Raw genomic sequence first — 19,349 nt, 5'->3', positions numbered from 1 at the left:
ATATCCATGTCCTTTGCAAACAATGAAGTGCAGCATTATTAAAGCATCCCAAAATTAAAAAACACAGATTTTAGAGGTAGTTTCCTCTAAAATCAACAAGAAAGGTAAGCAATTACAGTACTTCAAGACTGGAGAATGTGTTTTGCAAAACAGAAAGGCATTTGAAAGACTGCATCCTCCACAACTTCAAATATAACTTTTATTACATTATAAAATACTTTCTCAGAAATTAGGTTTTCCAATTTTCTTCAGGGATTATCTTGGTATTTTCAAACTCCTACTATGTCAAAGTCTCTTTGAAACTACACAGCAGTACACTCCAGACACCAAAATCTCTTCCAAGAAGCTGAACTGACAAGTTTATTTCCTAGGACCCAGCTGAGCAGGAGACTTCAGGATGTACTTAAGCAAGCACAGGTGTAACCTCAGAGAGTTGAACAGGAATAGCCACATCTCTTACATTATATACACACTTGATTACCCTGCACAGAACCCCTTGATGCTTTTTTTACTCCAGTTTGTCTAGGGTCCAGAAACAATAAAATGTACAAGCTTCCCAAGTGACCTCTTGAAGACTTCAGCTGGAAGAACTAAACTTTGAGAAATATAGCACCTTTGAAACAGCTTATGCTTACAGGAATAAGAAAAGTCAGATACACACTACAAGACTGTAGTTGAAAAATAGTTCAGGATTATTTTCTTCGTCTAGTAAAACCATTTCAAATCAAGTTCCAATTTCATACTATCAGAATGTATTTTATGGCTCTTTCCAGTTCTGGCCACATGCAATGCTACTTTACAGGACATTACCAAACACTAACAGAAGAGAAGGTATTAAAGCAACTAGTGGTATAATTATATCTCTAGGAGTAATATATTCTACTGACAGCTTATACCAGGAGGACCCTACAGAATACACTAGACTTCTGTGTAACTTTTGGATTGTTTCTGCCTCTTCCAAGCAGGCTAACCTACTAGTCTATTTTCAAGCATCTGTTATTGATAAGTCACCTTACCCAATGTTCTTCCTTTGTTTTAGCCTATTTTCAAATTCACATCAACCCTTAGATAGCATTACAAACAGTTTATGGGTAACACAAGAGTTGGGGAAAAGAGTAACATTTCTGTAATTCTTAAATTTCTCTTCATGACTCATGTTCTCTCTTTCATGTTACTCCCAACACTGTTTCCTGCTCTGGAGCAGAACTAAGAGAAGATTCAAATCAGCAAAGGTTTCCTGGACCAGGATTCAATGGGTTAGGATGAATTATTTTCAGCCTTTGCACCATGGTCATAACCCAACTGCACAAGAGAGCATCCCAACAAAATCTTTTGTTCACACCACTGCTAAAGTACTATGCAGGGCACACAAATCGGGAGAAAATTCAAAACCTACTGGTGGGCTAGGTAATATCTAAAAAATCACAATGCATTAGAAAGATAGTCTACTTATTCCCTCCTTATTTCTTCTTGCAGACTCTGCTGGACCACCATTCCATACATTTCCCAGTGTCTGATTTCCTTCTTTCTTTCTTTCTGACTCCACAAGTCTTCTTGTGGAGGTTCTTCTACCTCCTTTAATTTCTCTTGGATAACACATTCATTGCCAGGAATGCAGGGATGATAAATCCAGATTTGGTGCTGAGAACAATAGAGTTTATGCAGAGAGAAAACGACATTAAGAGACCGATTGGTAGGTGCTACCTTTAGAGTTAAAAGCCTGAAATTTCCAACTAAGTTCTTGTCCTGGGTTGATTATGATGTTAAATTGTATCCCCATTCGTCCACCTTACGCAGACACAGGTTTTGTATTCTTAAAATTTCATCTAAGAGTAAAAGTGAGTGGAAAAGAAGCACCGAGTCTGTTATCAGAGACTGTACTTGCTCCCCCTGCATCGGGAGTTTTGACTACAGCACAGACAGACAACAAGACACAGATCGCCTTGGCTTTCCAACTAGCCGGAGCAGAGAGGTCTTCCTGGACTGTTTTCTTTCCCTTTTTCGAAACGAATCGAACCTGCTCTGGACTGGGGACTCGGGGGAGCACCGGGAGCTTGCACCCGTGGACTACCGGGAGCCCAGCCTGGGCAGCGGCATTTTCCAGCGCCAGAGGGACTGATAACAGAGCGAACACCCACAGGAAAGAGACCCTCTGAAGTTTGTCATCTCTTCTGAAGGGCGAGAGGTTTTGTAATGTGATATCATTCATTTTTGTGCTGGGTAGTGCTGTGCCTGTGAAATAAACAGGTTTTTTCCACTTCTCTCAGAGAAATCTCTTCCCGAACCGGTTGGGGGGTGGAAAAAAAAGGGCCACGTGGGTTTGCTTCCCAGGGGGAGCCCCACTGGAGGTTTTCTCCCAAATTTTGCCCTAAACCAGGAAGTTCTGTGTCCTCCTAAACTGAGCTCTATCCAGATAGTACTGCAAAGATTCCTGCCTTGAACAAGCTGCAATTTAGGACACAACAGAGTATTTCACCATGTGGCCTCCTCCTTACACAAACCTGCACAAATCTGAAAGATCCTCCGTGAAATGGAGACTGACTCTCCCGCTGGGGTATAATTAAAGTTTGCTGGGAACTTTGTCTAAAGCCAGGGGTTCATTTTAGAAAAAGTGGAGTAGAAAGGATATTGATTTTACTGTGATGATAGACAGGGTTTGGTCATCCATCGTCTTTCAAGGAAAAAGAAGAAAATGAAGACATCTAAATTCTAGTTCTCCTCAGGAGCTAGAGCTCATCTGAGCTGTCCCCACCTTTCTGGACATGAATCTGTACAGCTGTCTGTAGGCCTGCCAGACACTACACAAACCTGCCACTTCAATCCTTGACAGTTAAGTAAACAGAAACATATATTGTAATAAAAAAAGAGAAATCTCTGTCTCAGAGAAGAATAAAGAGGTCTGTTCCAGAATAAGCAAATAACTGACATTATTCTTTTCAGTATTAATCTTTTCCAAGGCTTTGAAGTTTGACAGTGCTATTTCACAAATCCCTAGGAGGCTGCTATACTGCTAGGCTAGAAACCTGACTGTAGAACTCAGCAGAAAAAGAACAGTCGAGAAATATTTCAGGCTGACTGGTGAGTATTTCTGTTTCTTGCTGCTATGAATTTTCTGTATCTTGAAAAACTTGAGGGGATATGACAATTTCCAAAACAAATAGAAACAAGTAAATTCCAAATCTCTTGATAAAAATGATCTGGTCTACTTGACTTCCACATTTTCAGTGAGTTTAATCAAAGTTTGTATGCTCATTTTTCAAGCCGTGATTTGCCACCTAGGTATTTCTTAACAAACCTTCTCTTCCCTATTCTTTTCTCTGTGGCAGTCTTGTGACTTTTTAATTATGTCTCATCCAACTAGCAGTACTGGCAAAAGGCAAAAGAATTCTTGTTAGATCAAGTATTCCCTTCTTTCATGGGACATAGAAATGCTTACACTTCATTAACCTTTATTATAAACTACTCACTGGAAAAGTTACTTTGCTAGAACCCACACTACGGTTTCAGCCTACAAACCACGCAATGTCAGAATGCTAAATTACAGTAAAATACTGCTCACCTCCTTATGAATCCAAGATTAATGATACGATGCCGAAGGGAATAGCAGTGCTACCAGGAGCGTAACAGGTCACAATCACTTCTAAAGTAGCTCATGGAGAACTGGCAGGGAAACATCACAGATAGCTCCCAGTATTGCAGCCCCACTTCCTATCCCACAACCTACCCATCACTGAGACATCATATTCGACCAGCAGAGTCGCCTCCTGTCCGCATTGTTTGAGAATACTCATGGCCTCAGCATGTGTTGTTCCCAACAGTCGGATCCCATCAACACTCAGCAGCCTGTCCCCAGGTTTGATTGTGCCCTCTCTGAAGGGAGAATAAAGGAATGATCTTTGTTAGTGTAAGATAAATTGATTTGGAGATAATACCATTTTTATGCAAAGCGGTTCTCTTGCACCCTCCCTGACACCCATCCCTCTTGCCTTAACACTTAACATTTACTTTGACAGTGAGAATGATCAGAGGGCGCAGTGGAAAGGAAATTGCTTTAATTGGAAAGTCAGCGACTGTAAAACAGCTTACCACACAGTGAAATAATCAAGTCACGTTAAATTGCAACTAAGTATAGCTTCTGCTCAACATATGCTTTCTTTCTGCCTTGTCCACACAACTCTCTTTTCATACATACATAAATAAACACATCCTCCTCCAATGTTTTCTTAAAAATAAACACGAGGTGCAAACACATGGGTGCTGAAGCAGATTGCAAAATATGAATGCCCATTTATTGATTTTCTTTAAAAATATCTTTTACTTGCATAATTCCATTTTTCCTTTCTTCCTACCTGGAAGTAATTCAGCTCTAAATATAAAATTCTGTCTCCTAGGCATATCTTATAACCTATTCGGAATTATAAAAGAAAATAAAGTACTAACACTACCAGCTTAAGAATCATGGAGAAAAAACAAGGAAACCAGGAGATGAGGGAGAGAAGAAAGTGAGGGAACAAAAGTAATGCTCTCTTGGAACATTTTCTTCTCAGTTAATGTTTCCAAGGTCAAAAATGTCAGCATAGGCTACAGATACCAATATGCTTTAAAGAAACTGCCCTTTGAGTTTCTGTAATGGTTTAAGGACACAAATGCCATTTCTGAAAATACAGTTTGTACATAAAAATAAAGTGAATATTCTTCCTTTATATATTTACAAAATGGCATTATATACAGATATGACCAGAACATAAATCTGTACTCAGAAGTTTTCTAGCTAAAGTTATGTGTGACCTCACATGCAGAAATGTACAAACATCTTAACAGAATAATACAATACTCAACGTTGTCACAGTATTATTCTGAACTGCAAGTGTAAAAGATTATGGTGTTAGAGTTTAAAAAGCAAGAGATACATCAGCTGTTTGAAGAATGCAAAAAATGTGCTCTGACCTATTGCAGGAATTTATTCTAATTATTTTAGGTGCAAGATTCTAAATTCAAGTTCACACACAGCATAATGTGCTGAGCCTCTGTGGTTGCCCATTACTATTGCTGCAGTTGTTATTATTCCTATTACAACAATTAAAGACAAACCCACGAATTTTAAAGATGCATTTAAATGCATCTATTTCACTCAAAATCTTAACTTCTGTCCCAAATAATTCACCTTTCTCCATTTCTCTTTCACATAAACTCGAGAGAAAAGACGAATTGTACCTGTCAGCAGGCCCTCCAGGTCTGACACATGTTATTACAACAGGACGAGATTTATTTCTGTCATCGTGTGCTCCACCTAGAAAGAAAAAATCAGAGAAAGTATACCTTCATTTTATGCTTTTAATGAAAGCTCATTTCCAAAAGGCAAGCCTACATCTTGTAGCATGCACTTTCACAGATGGGCTAAAAAGATCAAAAAATGACCAAACCATTAATATGACCCTTCACTGAATTTTACCTAAATAAAATCAACATTCTTTATGTATAGATGAATCTTTAAAAAACATTTGTATGGAGGGATTGCGTATTTTTTTCTTAGAACCTTTACTCTGAAAATGTGGTCTCAGTGTGTACACACACATTGCTTTGCAATGTTTGCAGCACAGAGGAAAAAAAAATCTGTACTTTATGTATACTCAGAATAATGAGTGACCGCTCATTAAGAAATTTATGTATTAAATAAAAAAGACATTTTCCCCAAGGAAAGTAATAATTCATTGTTGGGGTATATTGATTAACAGCTACATCTTTTCTTCTGTTCTCCAAGTCAGTGATAATATTTTAGTTGTACAATTCAGACCATCAGCAGTATTAATAAAATTTCATGCCTAATATATACAATACTACAGGTAATTATATTTTTTAAGAACTGTGATCTTCGTGGTGATTTCAGTGGTAGCAGAATCTGGTCTTATGTGACCAGAGTTTGTCATGTGTCCTTGGCATAGTTGATCACTTAAGGTTCTTCCATAAATAAAAATTAGAGCAGCTCATGAAAGCAATACATGAGGGTATGGAAAATGTAATATATTGATTTTTACAAACTGTAAGCCTTCTGAGTGCTTAAAAAACTTACCACTTTTTTTTTAAACAAAATACAGATTTCAAACTCCAAAATAACTCACCTCTTATTACAAATCCAAAAGTGTTCCCCTCTTTATGTAAAGTAACTTCCACAGTTCTAAAGATGAGACCTGATCCTTGTACAGCTAAAAGAAAAAGAATCGAAACCTTAATGGCTATTATTTTTCTAATTATACACACAGATTTACACCTTTTCTAATTTAAGGTACATATTGAGTCATACAATTGGAAAGACTCAGTTACAGAACAGTCAGACAGAAGACCTGCAATTAAATAGAACTCATTGCCTATTTGAGAGAATTTTGGGCTAGATGTTCTGCAAAGGGACAATGGTTTGGAAAGAAGACACAGACTATATAGCATGTGAGGAATTTGAGTATTACTGTTTAAATTATGGCATAATTTTGCTTTTCTTATAGTTACAGAAGAGTGCTAGAAAATATGGAAGTACACAGTGAGACAAAAATGACACAAAATTCTTAAGAGTGCCTACAGAGCTTGTTGTTGAGCTATGAAAATTTACTTTTGTCACTTAGAGAGAAGACAGTCAAGATTTTTGGGGTGTTTCTTTGATCTCAGGTTACTAGATTACGATGCATAATGCATTTTATTATCATAAGGATTTTTTTTTTTATTTTTCAAAATGTAATATGTTCCCTCATAATTGGTGTGGTGGTTTTAAAGCGCTAGCTAAAAATCATAATTGGTGAGCTAGTAAAAAAGTTCTTTGGCTTCTAGCTGAGTCAGTATTTTCTCTGGAAGTACTAAAGAATTGGTGTACAGCTGGACTAGGAGGTGAGAAGCCTAATGCACAGACCATTGCATTTGGGTGTGATAATCCACTTTACAGAATTTGAAACCACTGCTGTTAAGAGACCAGCAGACAATTTGCTATTAGCTTTTACAAGTAAAACTTTGGCAGGGTCTAAGAATACTCTTTTCCAATGGGAAAAAGGACTCTGCAAAATCACATGCACTCACACTTTCCACCTTCCAGTCAAATACTGTAAAGTGTACAAGCACACATAAAATTTAAAAAAAAAATCAAAACCAAACCAACCCACCTCTATAAAATACATGCTCTGTGAGCAGCAGAACTAATGAAAACTTGTGTCATTTAATGTTCCTGCCTGCAATAACCAGAGTTTCCCTGTCAGGATACCCTGAGGGGGGCAGTGGATGCCACAGGCTACCCTGTGTGTGCTGCCAATCATGAAAGGCACCAGGAAGAGCAGAGGGCTCTCTCTGCCCCTCTCTCTCTCTCTGAGGACTTCCCTGCTCACTACTCACTCAAGTGTTTATTTCCAGGAAATGTACTGTATGTAACGTACTTTTTTTTTGGAATTTTTCAGTCCCTATTAAAAAAGTTACTGCAGGGAACCAGGAAAACCACCCAGTGAAATGACATAAATCTCATTTCCTTAGGAAAACAGGTGAAAGATGGCTCTCCAGAGCACTGCTCCATGCTGTAGTAATTCCTGCTACAGCCTGAAGATCACGACCATGTTACTGAGCCCATGTGGTTGTTTTCTTTTCAGTTGGAAATGTTTTACTGACTTAAAGAATCACAAGGAGAAGCCAACTGTTGCCTCCATTTCTATTGACAGAAAGCAGCCTTGAGTGTAGCTCAGGATGAATCCACACTTCCCTGTTTGGTGTGGCCTGTAACCTGCCCTGGGGAGAGGTGAAACCTGCAGCTCAGCACTGGGGGATGGCAGCAGCATCCTTCCACTTGGGAACAACCACTCAGTGGCTGTCCTTGCACCCCAGCCTCAGACTGCTGTGGGAAAAGACCCCTTAACCCTTGCCAACAGCAAAAGGCAGATGTGAGACAGACACTGCTCACCCACCAGTTTTAAACCGAGGTGGCTCGTGCTGAAAATAGCAGCTGGATGCTCCTGCTGTGAACACTTCAGAAATGGAAGGAAGCACTAGGGAGTGGGATTACCACTCCTCAGCCAAATTTAATCCATCATTATTAAATGATTGACATTTCCCAGCACTGAAACTATGACAGTCCTCTCTCTGAGGGAGCAAGTGTAGGAACAAGAGTAGAATTTCATTAGGTATGGGGCTTGGAAGGAAGTGCCAGGACTTCTCCACGTGGCTTACTGGAAAATTTACATGATTAACAAAAACAGCTTGCTCACTAGTAGTTCACGGAAAAAAACAGACTGCTAAGTATCTCCAACTTTATTATCTATGCTTGCATGGAGAGGCTGGAAATTCCGAGGACTTAAAGTTACGAACACCACTGTAAACCCGTGTGTCAAAATCCAGTCTCAGTGAACAAGAATGGCACATATGCCAAAAGAGGATGAAAACCAAAGAAAGCCCAGTTGAATAAATGCAAAACAAATAATGCTGGTCAAACAACTATTTCTGCAGCAAAGTAACTCTGAACTCAGCTGATTAATTCAGATACTGTGCTTCAGAACGTGAAGTTCCCTCACCACATGCAAACACTAATCAACAGAGAACATTCAAAATTTTTTAATGTGCTTGTCAGGAGGTCTCATAAAAAAACAAATATGTAACTAGACTAACCCTCCAGCTGCTAGAAAGCAGTGGGGAAGTTCATCAGCTTCTGAGCACCAAGGACAGTGATGGATTTTTTTAGATTCTATTGCAAGGAAACTATTTAAGGAGACAAGAACTTCCCAGTTGGCACCTGAGATTCTCCTGGCCAGATACCAGGAAACCACATCTTCTGCCCTCCAGTGAGCAGTATGAATGAGCACACACTCTTTCAAGGGTGTGCCTGGTGCAGCCCCTTTGGTGGCCGTCAGCCACCTACACTCCTTCACTTTAGGTCCCAGGTGTTCAACTCACTGTTTCTCTGGCTTTCACTTCATACTTGATAGACTCGACTCACACTGATTTTGTCCTACAGACACACCATTACAGACACAGGCACATAAAGACAGAACAAAAGAGAGGCGAGGAAAACATTCAGTAACTCTGTAAGTTTGGTGTGAGCATAAACTTGTGTTTTGAAGAAAATCCTGCTCAGTGAAAGCCCTTGTTTCAGTCACACATTTCTTTCAAGTTCATGTATCCTTATGGCCTACCTCACTGTGTCTTCTGCTCTAGAAATGAAATTTTGCCTAAATGTGGTGCCAGAAAAGACTAGAAAAGTCCCAAAGGATATTGTTTACCTAGTGGTGCTGCAAATGGAGAGAAGAAAGGGAAAAGCAGAAGCAGAACTAGCAAATACTCACTGGTCTCATCTCAGAGGATCTTATTGTTAAAAGAAGAATTCGTTTGCCCTGGAACCTACTTAATCTAATTTCTAGTATTCAAAACTGCAAAGAAGCAAACAAAAATCCCAAAACAAAACCCAATCAAACAACCAAAACCAACCCTCACCCCCAGAAAACCACAAACCAACAGAAGGCAGAGATTGATAACTCTGCTCTGTTGTTATTGGGAGTTCTGTTAATAAAACATCTGAGAGCATCCCTCTGTACTGCCAGTTCTTTTGTACTGCTTCAACGCTCTGTGATAAGCCACAGGAAAAAATAAAATTAGGAATAGAAAATTAAAAATTAACCACTACTACAATGACTATTACCAACCTTGCCCATCTCACTGTTGACTACATCTGCTATTCTGCTATAGGTTTTCAGTTTGCCCTGCAAATACTTACAGACTGGAGGCAGCTCATACTCCACTTCTAACACAACCCTTTCACCAACATTTTTGAGCAGGCTGATGATCTCATCATGGCGAAATTTGGTCAGGTTGATTCCATTCACAGATTTGATGTAGTCCCCTACATCCAGCTGGTCGCTCCTAGGGAAAAGTACATACTCCTTTTGTGAAAGACAGATCTGATGAACCAAACTAAATTCCTTAAATTACTGTTTTGTGATTGTAGGAATTCTTTTTTCCATTAATCTAGATCTAAAAGAGTTGATTTTTTCTAACAGAAAGTGGCATTTTAAGATGCTCTAGCTCGTTAAATATTAAAATAAGAACATTGGTTCTTATTGGAATAAGAACTATTCATTCCTGAGGTACAAAACAAAGTGTACAATAAAGGAGTTGCATGATTTGACTGGTTTGGGCATAGGATCTGGAAAGTCAACTTCTTCATGTCCCCATCCTTGTCTGTCTCTTTGGAAAACGTCAAAAAAAAAGTTCTTTTGGACATTGGTTGCTTTCACAGTTAACAACAGGAGATGGGCCAGGCCAAAAGCACATGTTCTACTCAGTTACTTGGGATGATTTAGCTCAACCCTTATGTTTTTTGACTTGCCTCACTCATGATTAAAAGCTTTTTTCTTTCCCCTGTAGTAATAAGCAAGGTACTTATGACTTTAGAGTCTTTTTAATCTCAAAGCTATCTAATGAAGAGTTAAAAAAGAATTAAATTACGGTAGCACTGTCATTCTTGTTTCCATTTTGGCTTTTTTTCCCCTCAGTATGTTATGCTGCTTCTCTCAAATTTTTGTTCAAAGACAAGAAAATAGAGAAATAAAACATATATAATTTAGAAGAAATATCATGAGTCTTATGACAACTTTCAAAGATCTCATTGGTATTTCTGGTTTTTTATCAAATCAGCCTTGAGCAAAAAGAAAGACCAGCTGTTGCCATTTCCCTCTGAGGTTCTCCAGTGTGATGGGCTGCCATTATAGATGCATCAGTCACATATTTTTCAGGTGACCTTTCTGATGCAGTACATATTTCTGAAGCAATCACATCTTATAATGCATTTTGTAGCTAGAGATGTGGTTACCTAGCAGCAATTCCTCCTTGACGAAGGTTAGATACTCTTGGTTTCCCATCCTTGTCGATACCACCCGATACTGTGAGCCCTAGGGTGGTGCCTTCTTTTTTCATTAATTCAACTATTGTTGAGCCCTTGAATTCCTCTGTTGAAAGAAAATTATTCACATTATTAAAATGTAAGTAATAACACAGATGTTGCCTTTCTAATATGTCACCTTCTTCCCAAGAAAATCATTCTGTGTTAGTGAGAAATAACATGTACATCTGGAGATTTTTTATGTTATAATTCACAAGTTCTGTCCACAAGGCTCTGCATATAGATAAATCTTGAGCCATATGTTCTGTAAAAGGTTATTAAAAACTACACCAACGTGCTAGTATACTATACAGAACCCATAAATATGAAGTATGGGAACACTTATAACTACTGATAGTTGTTTCACATTTTAAAAAAGCTATCTTTTCTCATTTTCTGCTCTCTACCTCTGACCTCTATGTTTTATAATACACTTCAACTGATTAAATAGAAGGGTAAACCACACAATGACATTACAGAACTATAATTTTGGTTCAGACTCACTTTGAGGCCCCTAGCAGATGTCATGTTAATAGGAACTACCGAATATAACAAGAACCCAGACAGAGATACATCAGACCTTAACAGTTTTATTCTTTATTTTTACGTAAATACAGCTCCACTGTAGCTCTCTGCAGAACAGGTATAAAGTAAATGAAGGCCTTTCATAATTATTAAGTGTATATAAAATTTCCCTCACATGCTAAAACACCCTCTTCTGCAGTTTCTCCATTCTTGGAAAATAGTAAGTTAATTTCACAGTCAACAAAGGCAGGTCACATGCAACAAAAAGCCTCAAACTTTCAAAACAGAGATGTCCTTATTGCAAATGGGTGGACAAGGCAACCTACATATGCAGTTTCAGCAGGACTGCAACTCTTTGGAAAGCCACATGTGCACTGTTTCCAGTCAGGACAGACCTAAGTAAAACCACCAGCTGCCCAGGTAGTCTGGAAAAATACATGAAATTCTAAGGCAGGATCATCCACCTCAGGATCATCCTTTTCAATACTAATACACAGCTTTTAGGTGAACTGATCAGATACAAACATCATATATTCACTGTAAACAAACTGTATGTCTGCACTGCACCAGCAAGTTTCCTGTGGCAGCATGAAATTTAAAGATGAAAAGTCAGCCAAAAACCAAGCAAGGTCCTTGTATATATTCAAATGTTCACCAGTAAGTGTAGAAGTAGCACTATAGAAATAGCAACAAAGCTATTTCAAGAGCATTCCACAGGACTGAGAAGATGACCTAACACATTTTCACCTTACGACGAAGAACTGCTGCCCTGAACAAGAATTGCCAAACCACCATCATTACCTCTCTATTTGAGGAAATGGTGGCAGATAGAGGAAATCATTCAGAAGAGACTCCAGTCCTGGTGCACAGGCTTGTAATCCTTGGTAGCACCTCTGCTAGGATTAGCTGCTGAATCTTTTTCTGATGTAGCATCATCCTGTGCTCCTGACCATTTCTAGGTGGCTGACAGGCTCTTCTATCTTTTGCCGCTGATGATGACCTCACTTCAGTCATTCACAATTTTACCATTATACAGCATGAATTTTCCAATTCTTGTCATGCTTGGATAAGAATTCCTCTATGCTTATAAAGCTTCTACTACAACAAAATTCTGCAATGCAGAAAATTCAGCAACACAGGTTGTCAGAAGCAGACAGCAGCAGAGCTAACTGGGGCATTCTCCAATTTGGCTGACACCAAACTACCATTTGGTACCATCTGGAAGCTGTTGAGCTTCCATAATGTTTGCTCACATCTGGCCTCATTGACAGTTCAGAAGGAACAGATGTGATTACCTGCTTCTGAACATGCAGACATATTGCATAGCTGTAGAGATGCTATGGACCAAAGTGCTGCTTTCAGTTTTATAAAACCCTGTAAGTATTCATAATGAATACAAGAGTTATATTGCAACCAAAGATACCGTACATTGGCAACCATGAGGCAACCTCAGGTGCCCTGCCAGTGTGTGACACATGTTTATTCACAGTTTACTCAACCATAAAATCTGGAGTCAAAAGGGAAATTCCCCTCTCTTCCCACCTCCCAAGCTGAATCCTTCCTTTGTAATTCTCAGTAGTACAATCTGGCTTTCAGTACCCATCTAAGTTTAATTTTTTTTAAACAAATACTTTGCCACAATGTGTATACAGGACATAAACAATGCACTGCAATGCAATGCCTTATCTTTTGCCATAGCATAATACTGTCATGTGTTTTGATCTTTTACATAGGTTCTGAGTTTGCAATCCAATGCTGGGCAACACTCTGCTGCCCAAAGTACATGTGGAACAGATGATCCAAGCAGTATTTTAAGCAGGCTAACAATTATACAATTCCCTTCAACTACTGGCATGGAAAGAGATGACCAGGCTTGTTCCTTCTTACCATCTATTATGACAAATTTCTGTTAACCTCTGCCAACAGAACAATGACTTCTAAGCACTCTTCCTTGGTAGGCCAGTGGGAAAAGATGCACCAGCACTGTAAGGGAGGGGTGGTGTCAAGTGCTCATTGCACTCAGACAAATAAGGTCATCTAGGCATGCATAGTAGTTTCATTAGGTTTGCTGCTCTGAAGGATTTTGTAGCTTTTGTTGTACATATCAGTCATTTCAGGAAGAAATTAAACTACCTAAGCTGGTTTTGCTTACAAGAGACTGTTATCCCTGCAAGTGCTCTGAACCAGGCCCATTTGATACCCTCATCATTCTGATTTTCATCTTCGCTGTCTTAAATCGCACATGATTACTGTTCTTATAATGCTATATATGACATGCTTACTCATCTGCATTGCTTTGGCATTATTATTACAGACTAATCCCACTGGAGTATTATTGAAATGCCCAATATCAGAACGACCCTGGGACTTCATTTCCAATCCAACACGCAACTGCATCTCTATGGGAATAGCACTAATGCAAGGTCAATCTCTATTTCCTAGTCAAGACAATGCTACATTACAGTTTGAGGGTAAAAAACCCAGACTACTACATGTATCACCTCACTCACAATTCATTACTTATGCCAACCAGCAAACTCCTAATTAGTTAGAAGTCTCCGGAGTCTGTTCTTTCCTACATGCACTCCCATACTAGTAATAATATTAACATAGTCAGCATCAGAAGGGAAAGCACAGAAGTTATTCCCAGACTTCTTACGAATTCACACTGGGACTTGCCTTCCCTCAGCCAAGAGAGGGTCTTGGGACTGCCTCAGGACTTCCATCGCTTCCTGCTGTTGCAGGGACAATCCCTGGTACATGCCTGTCCATGCTGCACCAGCCACTCTACAGCTTTCTTTGCATCCACCTACCTCTGCTATGGGGTTCAGGAATCCCGCTGAATCCTGGAGATGGCTTGGCAAGGGGAGCACAGAAGTGCACACTTTTACACACAGGCACACATAAGATGAAAAAGAAAGGTTTCTGCTCCAAAGAGCTTCCCTTAGATCTCCAGTTCTGTAAGCAGGAGCATACACAGGAGCTGAATTCTAAAGAAAACGTTACACTGCTGCTGTTCTCTGAATTGCTGGTCTGGAGGCTTCTCTCAGGCTTGCTGTTGCAATACCATGCCTGCATGTGCCTGACTTGCAGCCAGGTCAGCTGGTGCATTCACACTATGACCTGTACACTATGATATGTAGCCTGGAGGACTACAGGGATACTCAGCATAGCACAAGAAAGCTTCAAAGATAAGCAGATGCTCAGATTCAAGACTGGGTAAATCTTACTGTGAGAGGATGACCACATGGAACAACTCGCAGGTAGGTAAAATTGAAGAAATACCATGACTAATTTTTCTTCAAGGATAATAGCAACGTAGTAAAGCTTCTCGTATTTTATACAAGACTTCTTGTCATTTTCTACTTTTTGGTGTATGTAAATAATATCTTTCAATGAATAAACAGCATGGAAAATAAATTCTCATGAGACCTATGAACCTGGAATATATTCACTTTTTCAAAAATAAAACAGTACTAGATGACAGAAGAGATTTTTTTCACAGAAAAATATTTGAAAGCTGAGAAAATTCTTAGTCAAAAGTTTCATCATTTATTTTCTTAAGTGCTACCATTCTATATCATAATGCACAGTTAAAGTAAAACTCAAAAATATTTACCTTCATTTCATATATTGAGTCCCTTTTGTGAAAATTTCATTTTAAAACCAAAAAAAATGTCTAAAATCTATACCATCAGGTCAAATGCTTGCTTCTATTCTCCACCTAGTGAATTTGAGTTTGTCAAGTGCAGCTCAAACAGGGTATATATGGAACTGAACACTGAAGTAAAAAAAAAAAATAAAATACTTGCTGTTATTGACATTTTTCTACCAAAACCATATATAATTAATAAGTAATTGGTAAGTTTGCTGAAAATATAGTGAATGCTGTCCTTGAATGGATTTTCCCTTGTATGTCAGCAGAAATTCTGCAGAGAAAACAATTTGCTTTACATCCCAGTAGGCATCTCATGGCTTAATAAGAAATTACATAAAGATACAGTCAATTCTTTGGGAACAGATAGCAGTTTGTTAGAGTGGAGACATCACATTTACTCAGTGCTTCAAGTCCTGTGGGTATGTGTATTTCTCTTAGTGTGACAAGAGGGATGTCAAGAGATGATAACAGTCCATTCCTTGTTGCCCTTTTCTTGACTGGCTGTCACTAACTTCTAAAACACCTAAATTTCTATCAAAAACAAACAAAACCACATCAGTGGGGAGAGTCTGAGGACATGAGGCTGGTCACAACCTGCCCTGTGGCCTCCTCTCCAGCCTGTGGAGGGACAATCCCCAAACCAGTCCTAATTCAGAAGCCAGCAACCCACAGTGGAGGACAAACTGGTATGAGGTGCAGCAGAGCACACTGAAAGGCACAACACACTGCAGTTACCAACAAGACTGTGAATTTTAAACACTGCCAATGCAGGATGCCTTGGGTCAGCAGCCAGGTTAATCTGTATAAATGTACACGTGAAATGTTGTACCATTTTCAGTGAAAACAAAGGAGATAGGTAAGATTAAGACACTTGCAAAAAACTGTCTAAAACAGATTCAGTTTACACTGACAGCTGTTCTGGTTGTGTACAGGGCATTAGAGTATCTCCTTTTTATTTTTTGTTTTCTTTGTTCCCAGCTATAAGAGCATCTACAAGATGACTTTTCCATTGTAAAAATATTACCTAAAATCCAAATACCTTCCACCAGTGCTTATAGAGTAGAAAAAGTCTGCCTAGCCTAGGCATGACACAGAAAAGGAAATAAGGGTATTTTACACCCCATCACAAGCAGTGATATACAGGACATGATCACATAATTCACTGAAAACACCAGGCCTGCAGGACACAGCAGCACAGCTCACACCTGGATTCATTGGCTGCTTGTCTAAAACGAGCTTAGCTCTTGTGCCTATTTGATTTTGGGTAAATTTTTCATATTCACAGAATCCTTGGCAGCCACACTCTCTAAATCCCAACTGAGGCATTCAACAAAGGTGGTCTTCAATTTAACCAAAAACGTAAGCATTATATTTGAAATTCTAACTAAAATATCAGAATTTAATACAAATATTAAATTTGTATTTAATACAAATAGGCCTGAAAAGTCAAACAACCACCAGAAAGCCAGCTGCAGACAAAAAAAAAAAAACAACCAAAAAAAAGAGCTCTTAATTCTTAATGAAAGAACCTCACCAATTTCAGTGGAAGAGTATTGGAAGAAACATATATGACACAGTTATTAATGCACACTACAGTAACTCCAGTAATTACATTTCAGGAGTGAACAATGACTGGAGTAAACCATTAATATCTTCCCAGAGCTTAACATTTGCACCCCACAGCCTACAGTGCAGCCCCAGTGCTCCTCCAGTAGCAGCACAGCCGAGCTACCAATGGCACATGCTCAAGGTCCAACATCCTACTTGTGTCTGAATCTACTTCTTGGAGACAGGAATAGTATAGAACATTTGCCAGAAAAACAAAAAAAAGTGTGGCATGGTGTAAAATCAGTTTCCACATTAAAGCAGCTTTATACAGAAAACACCAGAATGATTTCTGTAAATTCACCTTACAAAAGGGATGGCTTCATGTGAGGGTGCAAAAGAAAGCTGCTTTGAACTTAGAGAAAAAGGTTGCCCATGGCAGCAGCTGTGTAAGAAGCAGAGAGGTTTCTCCAGGCTAACTGTGGCAGATATGCAGACTAAAGCAAGAAATGGATGGCCACGTATCTAGAGGCTTTTTCAAGCCAGACAAGTGCTGGTGAGGGAACAACAGGCTTTTTGGTCCTCTGGATAGTCCTGCTTGCAAAAAACTCCCCAAGGAAAGAGTTTTCAAGCATTTTTTTATTTGTTTTGTTTTCTTGTATTCGTAACTGAATTGCACAATAGTGCCAGAAAACAAAACGAGAACAGATGCTGATACTCCAAATCCTCCCAAATATTCCAAGTACTATCATCCCAAAATTATTCATGACATTACTTTGATAGATATTGTGCAAAGGGATCAACTTGAGTTATCTTAATACAGATGATGGCATCTGATTCTTCTAAGAGCTGTGTCTATTGGGAATTTTTGTCAGTGAACACTTCTGAATTCCTTTTCTGTACTTTTTCTTTTTTTGCTCTACATCTAGGACTGGAAAACTCAGGCTAAACACACTCATTCCCCATTTATAATCCCTGAGCAGAGAAATGAAACTGGAGCAAAAATTATTAAAAAAATATTAAAACATTAAAACATTTAGTTTCAGTAAATATGAATACTTTAATATATTACTGTAAGTATATCCAGATTTAGTTAATCACAACAATAATCACAACAACAAAACCTTTTCTTGTATTATTATCTATAAATAAAATATTTTTATCCCTGACATGACACCTTGCAGTAGAGTTGGAATAGAGATGCAGTGCAAGCTACAATTTGCTCAGTTATGTAGTCTAGTGAAAGCACATTTCTTCCTTAAGCTAGCTGGGAAATTCCAGTGTTTTCTTCAATGGCTTTCTTTGAGAGCGTACCTACACTATCCATTGATCACCTGAAAATCTGCAGCCATCAACTTCCTTATCTTCAGATGTGTTCCAGTTCCACCTTGGGACACTCGTTATGTTTCAGAAAGTTCAAGCATTTTTTTACTTCCTCATTATCTATGATGGCAGTCAAATTCCTCAACATTTGTTGGGTCCGGAGCAGCTCGCTAAACTCAAGCTTTATGAAGTGAGGACATTGGAAGGTAAAAATAAGCACAGTGATGAATGACTTGATGGTCCCTACCTTCAGTTCTTCAGCAGACATTGCAGGGCTTTCCAGAGCTCAAACTTCCTTGCTTCCACACCATATCATTGTTAGACTGGGTGGGGAATGGGTAGTAGAAGGTACTTTTGAGCTGAAGGTTATGCCCGTAGTTATCTCAAATTTATATCTCCCACATGAAACAAATATGTCCTTTTGAAAATTTTGATCCTGAGATAAGCAACAAAATCTTAAATTCAGGAATGGCTCGTGCATCAGCAGTACTACCCTGAACTCCTCTGCATGTCTCTGTTGACACTACCGATGGAGAAATAGCCCCATGACATTAGTCTTTTCTACATTTCTGTCTGAATGGGATGAAGGGCTCATTAACCCTCCTTCACTAGTAGAAACCCTACCTACACTGGTAGAAACCCTACCAGCACAGAACTGACAGTAATTTAGATTTATAAAACTTCTTCCCATAATTCCATAATTCTTATGAATTCACCTCCAACTTCTTTTTAATGAGAAATTAACATCAAGAGAACTCTTGATAATTTGTGTTTCTTTGCACTGATGTGTTACTACTCACAAAAACACAGCCTGGCTGTTGCAGTTTCTCTACTTTCTAGAGTTACCAAAATGGATCAGGCAGGATTGATTACAGGATTGATTGCATTTGTGCATTTCAAAGCAGGAAAAAGCCACTGAAAAGAATCCTCTCCCTCATCACCTGAGTGACACAAGCAGAGAAACTTGATATGGCAGTATCTCCACCTAGGGATTACCTTTTAGAAAGATATCCAGTGTGACTTTGAAAGCATCACACGATGAAAACTCTGCTCTATGTGTAGATAATGTCTATCTGAATTGGGAGTAGACAAGCCTCGAAGACCGAGATCTCATTACAGTCCCGCTATTACATTCAGGATGTCCCTGTGATACAGAACTGTAACCTCCCATTAAATCACCTCTTAATCTTCTTTCCCTTTTAGATAAAGAACTGTCTGAACTGCTTAGGTTTTTGCTATTTAAGACATGTTTTGCCACAATGTTTTAACACCCTGTTGCCACCAGGTAAATTTTAGCAATAGCGTCATTAAATCACATTTCTCCATTTGATTTGTCATTTATTTTTCCTAACGTACCTTGAACTGCCTGTCATGATCTACAGTTGCTATATAATGTAACATTTTAGT

The 19,349-nt window shown here is 38.8% G+C and overlaps 1 protein-coding gene across 5 annotated transcripts in view; it reads right to left on the bottom strand.

The window, feature by feature from the left end:
- The window catches only part of GRIP1 (glutamate receptor interacting protein 1), a 314,081-nt gene that overhangs the window by 67,790 nt on the left and 226,942 nt on the right, over positions 1-19,349 (bottom strand). For all 5 annotated transcript variants that reach the window (XM_088054742.1, XM_088054740.1, XM_088054743.1 and 2 more), the window contains exons 3-7: positions 10,823-10,958; positions 9,728-9,873; positions 6,120-6,203; positions 5,215-5,290; positions 3,725-3,870 (exon numbers count right to left, since the gene is read on the bottom strand). In XM_088054742.1, the coding sequence (XP_087910868.1) occupies positions 3,725-3,870; positions 5,215-5,290; positions 6,120-6,203; positions 9,728-9,873; positions 10,823-10,958 (588 nt within the window). The remainder of the gene's footprint in view (positions 1-3,724; positions 3,871-5,214; positions 5,291-6,119; positions 6,204-9,727; positions 9,874-10,822; positions 10,959-19,349) is intronic.

This window comes from Pseudopodoces humilis, chromosome 5 (assembly GCF_049639895.1).
Source record: "Pseudopodoces humilis isolate 2021_Gansu_Grassland_sample_001 chromosome 5, ASM4963989v1, whole genome shotgun sequence".
In the NCBI taxonomy this organism is placed as follows: Eukaryota; Metazoa; Chordata; class Aves; order Passeriformes; family Paridae; genus Pseudopodoces; species Pseudopodoces humilis.
The sequence above is the reverse complement of the archived record's forward strand: the minus strand, read 5'-3'. Positions and strand labels throughout refer to the sequence as shown.